Source organism: Entamoeba dispar, genomic scaffold, assembly GCF_000209125.1.
Source record: "Entamoeba dispar SAW760 scf_1105229460687 genomic scaffold, whole genome shotgun sequence".
Lineage (NCBI taxonomy): Eukaryota > Evosea > Mastigamoebida > Endamoebidae > Entamoeba > Entamoeba dispar.
The window spans coordinates 28,630-36,582 of NW_001854317.1; the positions used below are offsets into that span (position 1 = coordinate 28,630).

Sequence of the window (7,953 nt, forward strand, 5' to 3'; positions counted from 1 at the left end):
TGCTAAAAAACATCTTGGAACACATAAAAGAGGACTTGCTAAGAGAGATGAAATCCAACGAGCCCTTGAAGCCATTAAAGCTGCTCACGCTCATCTTGGACATCACGAACAACACTAAGTAATGTGCGTTAAATGATTAGGTTATAATCGAAATATTTATAATTTTTTTATTGTTAATTATAACACAGATTTGAAAAAAGAGGGATAAAATAAATATGAATAATATAATTGTTATTCTCTGATTAAATTATAGTAATTTTAATTAAAAAATACTAAAAAATAGTATTAGATCTTATTAATATGAGTAGTAATCATATTAGTATTCCGATCAATCAGCTAACAGCAAATAACACATTAAAAAAGTCAATCTCTAAACTAATTATTTGTAATTCATTAGATTTCACATCTAAAGATTTTCATCTAGTTTCAGAATATTGTAAATCTGATACAAGATATATTCATATTACATTTGAATATTTGATGAACGAATTAGATAAAGCCAACTGTATATCTTATTTTGAGTTATTTGTATTTCTCTTTGATAAAAGTAAAACAATGAAACAATTAATGTATCCTAGAATTCATAAAATATTTAGTAAAGCTTTTAGCATTTCTTCTGTGAAAGAAAGAGCCATCGAATTATTAAGGGAATTAGATAAAAAGTATGGAGAGTCATATCCTTCTATTAGAACAGAACTTAACACACCAAAATTTTGTCAAACTGAAAAAGATATTGAACAACACAATGAATTTGTAGAAAAAACAAATGAATCTGAATACCAAATTACTATTAAACGAATTGATAATTGGAAAATCCAATGTAATGAAGTTAAAAAACAATGGTATTATACTATGGAACAAGTTCTTCCTCAGTATTATAATAAAAAACAAGAGTATCATGGAGGACCTATTAATTGTAGTTGGGGAGTTACTATTGAACTTTGTCAAACTCCTTATGAAGTTTGGTGTAAATATGGAGGTTCAACTAACCAACGAATAATGATTGAGATGAAAACGTTTAAAGAGAAAATAATTTCTCTTAGAGGAAGCATATGGAATGGATATGTCAGTTTTGTTTTAGTCCAAAGTAAATTGAAAGAGAAACGTACTGAAGACCAAGAATTGTATAAAGAAAAATATAAAGAAATTATTGGTATGATTGATTGTTTAGATGAAATTCTTTATAAAGCAAGAGAATTAAAAATATAATTCATATTTTTTGTGTTTAACCCAATGATGTAAAGAAGAGTGTCTGATAAATAATAAAATAGCAAAGATGTGGATCATTCGCATTCATCACAAGAGCTATTATATTTCAATGAATGAAACACTTGATCTCTGAGGGATGATAATGACATTATTATTTTTTTAATATTTTTTACATAGAAAATAAAATAAATTTCTTTTTTTTTTTAACGTAAACCAATAAATTATTATTATCATATCTTAGTTATATTCAAAAAAGGTGTATTATTTTTAAATCCTTTTAAACACCATTTAGTATTAACAGTTATATCCTTTTTCTGTTTCTTCTTTATTTTTTAAATGATTTATCTACAAATATGACCATTTAAATTTTATCTTTGTAAGTATTTTTATTTATTATCGTACATTCTAGAAATATTTTTACCTTGAGGTTAGTAATAAGATAACACTTACCTCTCCCTTATTGTAATAATAAAAAAACTTTTGTAAGTATCCTTATTATTATGGTAATAATTTAAAAGATTTTTCGTTACAAATTATCTTTTAAATATATTTAAATTAGTATTATTGATAAATAATATTTTTCAAGAACTATTAGTAATTGTTAAATTATTCAAAGAAACTTTTATATAAATTATATAAAGTGGTTGCTTCATAAAATACTTCTATTCACTAAAATTAGGTAAAAGTTATTAATACTTTAATATATTATATTTAGAAAAAAAAAAGAAAAAATTGTTTGTGTTAGAATAATCTATTATTATTTAACTTTAATAAAAAGAGAATTTTGTTTTTTTCCAAGATAAAAATAGGTAACACTAGGATATAATTATATCTTTTTTTTTTCATTAGATAGTTTTGTTTTTTGTAATTTAATTTTTTTTATAATGTTTTAATACTTTAACCAAGTAATCTAAAGCATAGTCTTGCATTGATTTTTCAGTATGATTTGATAAAACAATATTTATGATGGTGGTTATATCAAAAGTAATGATAAATAATGTTTTGTGAATATTATTCATATATGGAATAGTAAAATGAAGAACAATAAGGAATGGAATTTCATTAATAAAACTCATGGGGATGAATAACCTAAATGGTTTAACAGGAATACCAAGACAATACCTTATTATTAACCCATACACATCTGATCCATGACTTTTAAATAATGCATAAACTGCACAAATAAGAAAATGACTTCCAGAGAAATGTTTTTCTGAGAAACTTAAAAAAGCAGAACACCCTGCCCTCATCGCCTTAACAGCTAAACACATGTCATCTATTAAAATATACCTCTGTAATAAAGAAAAAATAACGTTTGATTCAAGAATAAAAGCTATTGATGTATGAACAACCATAATATATAAGCTAGTATTAACTTGATAATCAAAAATAATTCCACTAAAGAAAGTATTGCAATAAGCAAACAGTACTGAAAGGAAAATACGATGAGAAAGATTTTCATACTTTTGTAATGCTTTGTGAATATGAAATTGAGTTGCGGTTGAGTGAATAATTTGACAAATTGGGTGTTGTAGGTAAATACATAATTGTGGAGTTTGATTCATTTGAGAACTAAGAGAATTAAAGCTATTAGATTATTTCATTTAAAAATTTAGAACTCCATTTTATCTTTTATGTTCTATAAATAAATTCACTTTAAGAAGAATATTAAGTATTACATTTATTTTATTTATTTTTTTTTTATTACAAATATACGGGATATCAAATTATTCAAATGATAAACTGAAATAGGAATAATAAAAAAGTATAAGACTAAATAAAATAGGGGGTTGTGCTGAATTTTGACAATCATATTAACAAATTGAGAGACTCTTTCGAGATTATTAACAAAAAAAGAAAAAAAAATAACATAAAAAATATACTATATGGAGAATTAAAATTCGTATATCCACTCATTAAATAAATATAAAAAATGTTTTTGTTTATGATTAATAATGATTAATAACATTAAATTTAATGGTTTGTTATTAGTACATCAAATTTCGATAAAAGGGTTAACAAAAGTTAATAAAAAAAATCAAATAGTAGTCTTAACAATCAAATTAGAATTGAAAAACTATTTCTTATTCTACTTTTAAAATTTTGCAATGAGAATCATTCATTTCACCTTCAATAATAGGTGGGTTATGATTGAAATTCATTCCACGAATTTTAAAACGTACTAATACATCAATTTGTAATTTAGGTGATAATCGTTCACGAACGAGATCAGTACTTACTTTTACATTGAAAATACCATATACCAATAATGCTATATGATCGAAACTTTTTTGACATACAGTAGCAACTAAACAAATAAATTAAATATCAAACAGAATAAAAAATGATAAAAAAAACAAACTTAAGTATGTATTTATTACTGGTCTAAAGACAATACAATTTAATTTTAAATGAATAGTAAGAATACCAGAATCAAAAGAAGTTTTAGTTTTTTCAGGAATCTTGAAATTTTTATAAGACATAATTATTCCTTGGAAAGTACCATTAACATAAGATGTTAAAAGATAACTATCGATAATTTCTTGAATTGAACCTTTAATATTTTTTAAATGATGTGGATATAATGAAATTGAAAATGGTAATTCACAATCAATAAACGGTGTTTTTTCATTTTCTGGAGATGCACGAAGACCATTTAATAAAATATCATATTTAGAAAGAATAGAGATATTGGTTGTAGGTCTAGTCCTTAATTCTTCAATGAAATTAGAGATTGCCTCAGTTGTTTCCTCTAATGAAATTTGTTTAACCTTCATGTTTAAGTAGGTTTTAGTTATTTAAAGATGTATTCTAAAAATAAAAAGGGCTTTTTTTGTTTTTTCATAAAAAATGAAATAAAAATTAATGAAAATAATTCAATTTATTGATGGAAGAGAAAAAGAAGATAGAGACTAAACCCAAAAGTTATCTTAGTAGAAGAGAAAGAAGAGAAGCTTTTAAGGAAAAAATTAAGAGTAGAAAAGAAATGAAAAAGAATAGATTAAATCAATGTAAAGAACGTATTGAACAAAAGATTGAAATTATTGATGGAATGAGATGGGTTGTTCCATATGTTTATTGGTTTGAAGTTATTGTCAAAGAGAGATGGATTGGAAAAGAAGTTAAAGAAATAATGAAAGAAGAATTTCATTATTTAGATGATGATATTACAAAAGCATTTGAAAAGAGACTATTAAAAGTTCAAAGAAATAATAAAGAAATAAATGAGAATTGTATTTTTGAACAAGGAGATATTTTATTAAATCAAATACACCGACATGAATTACCTGTTCCATGTTTATTACCAATTATTCATGAAGATAATGATGTTATTGTTGTCAATAAACCAAGTGGAATACCTACACACTCAGGAGGAAGGTATACTGAAAATACAGTTATAAACATATTAGAAAAAGAACGAAATATAAAATTGTTTGGAGTTCATCGATTAGATCGTTTAACAAGTGGAGTATTAATAATAGCTAAAAGTTCTGAAATAGCAAATGAAATACAACGTCATTTTATAAGTGCACATAAAAAATATATTTGTAGGGTAATTGGCTATATGGGTAGTTGTATTGTAAATAAACCTATTATTGAAACAACGTGTATTACTAAACAACGAGTTACTGTTGGTTCAGAAGGAAAAATATCAACTACAATTTTTGAACAAATTCAATATGACCAAAAAACTGATACAACTCTTCTTTGGGCTATTCCAAAAACAGGAAGGATGCATCAAATAAGAGTTCATTTAAGTTATGAAAATCATCCAATAGCGAATGATTCAATGTATAGAAATAAAAATGAATATTGTATTCATTTTTCTATTCCAGAAAATTGGAAACAACCTGGATGTAAAGAATGTATTTCAGGAATTGAAATACCTCAAGAAAATTTGTGGTTGTCTTGTATTGAACTTTCAGTTGAATATCATGGCACAATAAAAACATTTATCTCCGAGATTCCAAAATGGGGAACAAAAAACTATGATTGTAGTAAAGATCTCCAAGAATGGAGAATGGTTCATAATCAAACACTTTCAGAAGTTAATTAGAAGTTATAACAAGTTGTTGGTGTATGAGATAAAAGAAATGTAAAAAAATGTTTGGTGTGTTCAACTCCAAACAAAACAAAATAATTTGCAGAAAACTAGCATATTTGCAACAATAATTGAAATACACAAGTGAAGGAAACTTTATTTAGTTCCTGATTTTAGTAAAAAGTCAAAGAAAATTCAGAATAAGGAAATGAATTTCAGTTCATCTTGAATCTTATTAATGCAATTTTACCAAAACTTACATCATTGTTTTATTTTTGATAAAAAAGAAACAAACCAAATGTTTATTCCTTGTGCTTTTCATCCTTTACAATTAGATGATTCATCATGTTCTGGTTCTTGTTCTTCTATTATACTTTCACCTATTGACAGAAATTTTGTTCCTCCTCCAAGAAATTCAAATCCAATTCTAAATGATCCGCTCTTTTGTCAGTTACATACTAATATTTCACCTTCAAATATGATTTGTTATTCAACAAGTATTTCTTCAGACTCTTCATTTGATGATTGTTTTGTTTTTGAATAATAAAGGAAATTGTATACTTCATTAACTTTAATATGAATAGGATACCCATTATTTATGATGTTTCTCATTTCAAATTCTATCTAGTTTTTGATATTTTTGTTTTATATTTTAAATTTTTGTTATTTGAAATAGATTATTGAAATATAGGAACAATCTTGAAAAAAAATTAGTAGATTTGATTACAAAAAAAAATAATTCGAGAAAAAACGTAAAAAAATGAAATGAAGGGGAAAAAAAAAATAGAAAATAAGAGATAAGATATTAAGAAGAATCTAAAAGCATCTCAAAAATTTTAAGGAGAAGTTAGATTGTATGACGCAGAAGTTGTTGCCTTCAGATCTAGAAGAAATATTTGAGATTGATATCAACACAAAAGAAGTTAAGAAAAAAGAAGAAAATGAAACAAAAAAACCGAAGAAAATGAATGAACAAAACCAAAAAATTTTACAGAAATTTGATGTTTGTTTAAAGGAGTTATTGATAAATAATTTCATAATAGATAAAAAAAGGATTTATTTATTAGAGTTATGACACAGAACATAATGGAGAATTAGATGTATATCAATTAAAGAAATATATTGAAAAAGAATTTAATATTAGTTTGACAGAAGAAACAATTAAATATCATTGTGGTCAAACATTCTTACAAAAAGCTTATAAAGTTCAAAGAAGTGAATTTATTGCGTTTCATAAATATATTACATCTAATTTAAATGAAATGATAGTTTGTTTCAATTATTAAATAAGTAGTAATAAAAAGAATATAAAGGTATTTATTACTTATAGAAAGAAAAAACAGGAAATATTTTTAATTCATTTGAAAATCAATTTGCTGATAAAACTGGTGTTGATATTCAATATAAATACCTTGACCGAAATATTTTTACCATTTCTTCATTTGATAAACCACATGCACTTATTTCTCCACAACAACAATGTCCAAATGACAAATATCATCGAACTATTTACAACCAATTATTTAATCAATCAATATCAATTTTTCAAACACCAAAAAAATATATTAGTGTATTTGAAGGTAAAGAAATAACAAAAATTTCATTACCATCTAACAATGAAGAATTTAATGTTGACTCACTCATTCAAACAGAAACACATAAACCTGGTTCAAGAAAGAAAAAGAATAAATTTTTATTCCAAAATTTTAATGCTAAAATTACTTCAGATGAATTATTATATTCAACAACATTATGTAATGCTCAACCTCGTTCTATTCAAGAATTATTAAAAATAAGAAAACCTACTATTGTTAATATTACTAAGTTTCAAATAAATATGACTACTGATAATTTATATTGTAGAATGAGTTTATATGATAAAAATTATATTAAATTAACATCGGATTTCTATTTTACATTAACTTCTGATGCTTTAAAAGATCATATAAAAGAAACTAAACCACTTAATGTTCCATTAGTATCAATTCCTTTAAAAGAAGAGTTTATTGGAGAAGAAGAAAATTATGTTGTGTTACAAGTCTATAAACAAATGGATCCAAACATTGATTTTGCACGAGACATTTTTAGTGATGAAGGTCAAAAAGAATTAAAAACTAAAAAGAAGTATATTGATGGAATTAAAGAATCGAACCGTATCTTTGAACAAAAAGGAATGTTACAATTATTAATGTTTAGTGCTGCGTTAATTAAATTTAAACCAAAATATGATCCATTTAAATTAGTTAAGCCAGTAGGAGATCCTAAAGATGTTGTTTCAATGATTAAAGACATTGACAAAATGAAAACATGTGGATATTGGGAATTTGTTTTTAAGCCATCAAAAAAAGAAGATGTTCATTATGATGGATTCATGGTAACTAATACTCAAGATGGTACAAATGGATCTCAATTTTGTACTATGACTGATTTATCAATTCAAGAGAAAGAGGATATTTTTATGGATTATGAAAACTTATTATTTGTTTATCCAACTGAAATTTGTCTTGGTAAAGAGAAAAAAAGAAACGGAGTTTGTGTTACTGTTTATCTAAGAGATAATGATAATGACAAATTTACTCCAGGAGTATCTAAACCAATGGCAGCTATTTATCCAATGGCTAATACTCCTATACAATCTCTTACAAGGTCATTCACTACTGCCGTATCAGTAGATAAGATTGGTCATTTTATTGATGAGATTA

General features: G+C 24.7%; 5 protein-coding genes across 5 annotated transcripts in view, besides 15 other annotated features; 3 read left to right on the forward strand and 2 right to left on the reverse strand.

Annotated features, from left to right (window-relative positions):
• Positions 1-150: 150 nt before the first annotated feature.
• Positions 151-183: a sequence feature (AT_rich).
• Positions 184-204: 21 nt separating this feature from the next.
• Positions 205-282: a sequence feature (AT_rich).
• Positions 283-567: 285 nt separating this feature from the next.
• Positions 568-1,209, forward strand: EDI_023780 (uncharacterized protein; the record flags this gene model as incomplete). Its single annotated transcript, XM_001737536.1, has 1 exon — positions 568-1,209. The coding sequence occupies one exon, from the start codon at positions 568-570 to the stop codon at positions 1,207-1,209; it is 642 nt and encodes a 213-aa protein (XP_001737588.1).
• A 147-nt stretch (positions 1,210-1,356) lies between these two features.
• Positions 1,357-1,416: a sequence feature (AT_rich).
• Positions 1,417-1,739: 323 nt separating this feature from the next.
• Positions 1,740-1,849: a sequence feature (AT_rich).
• Positions 1,850-1,895: 46 nt separating this feature from the next.
• Positions 1,896-1,986: a sequence feature (AT_rich).
• Positions 1,987-2,029: 43 nt separating this feature from the next.
• Positions 2,030-2,104: a sequence feature (AT_rich).
• On the reverse strand, positions 2,079-2,774 carry EDI_023790 (uncharacterized protein; the record flags this gene model as incomplete). The annotated part of the gene is made up of 1 exon (XM_001737537.1): positions 2,079-2,774. The coding sequence occupies one exon, from the start codon at positions 2,772-2,774 to the stop codon at positions 2,079-2,081; it is 696 nt and encodes a 231-aa protein (XP_001737589.1).
• A 99-nt stretch (positions 2,775-2,873) lies between these two features.
• Positions 2,874-2,924: a sequence feature (AT_rich).
• A 125-nt stretch (positions 2,925-3,049) lies between these two features.
• Positions 3,050-3,091: a sequence feature (AT_rich).
• Positions 3,092-3,124: 33 nt separating this feature from the next.
• Positions 3,125-3,188: a sequence feature (AT_rich).
• Positions 3,189-3,293: 105 nt separating this feature from the next.
• On the reverse strand, positions 3,294-3,986 carry EDI_023800 (uncharacterized protein; the record flags this gene model as incomplete). Its single annotated transcript, XM_001737538.1, has 2 exons — positions 3,294-3,517; positions 3,572-3,986. 2 exons carry the CDS (start codon positions 3,984-3,986, stop codon positions 3,294-3,296), a joined length of 639 nt encoding a protein of 212 aa, XP_001737590.1.
• Positions 3,987-4,037: 51 nt separating this feature from the next.
• Positions 4,038-4,095: a sequence feature (AT_rich).
• Position 4,096: 1 nt separating this feature from the next.
• EDI_023810 (ribosomal pseudouridine synthase, putative) lies at positions 4,097-5,266 on the forward strand (the record flags this gene model as incomplete). Its single annotated transcript, XM_001737539.1, has 1 exon — positions 4,097-5,266. The coding sequence occupies one exon, from the start codon at positions 4,097-4,099 to the stop codon at positions 5,264-5,266; it is 1,170 nt and encodes a 389-aa protein (XP_001737591.1).
• Positions 5,267-5,885: 619 nt separating this feature from the next.
• Positions 5,886-5,913: a sequence feature (AT_rich).
• Positions 5,914-5,978: 65 nt separating this feature from the next.
• Positions 5,979-6,066: a microsatellite.
• Positions 5,994-6,054: a microsatellite.
• A 41-nt stretch (positions 6,067-6,107) lies between the features above and the next one.
• EDI_023820 (uncharacterized protein) overlaps positions 6,108-7,953 on the forward strand; it is a gene marked incomplete at both ends in the record, with an annotated part of 7,396 nt that continues 5,550 nt past the window's right edge. The window contains 3 exons of the mRNA XM_001737540.1: positions 6,108-6,254; positions 6,319-6,519; positions 6,582-7,919. Coding sequence (XP_001737592.1) covers positions 6,108-6,254; positions 6,319-6,519; positions 6,582-7,919 — 1,686 coding nt within the window. The remainder of the gene's footprint in view (positions 6,255-6,318; positions 6,520-6,581; positions 7,920-7,953) is intronic.
• Positions 6,167-6,237: a microsatellite.
• Positions 7,121-7,149: a sequence feature (AT_rich).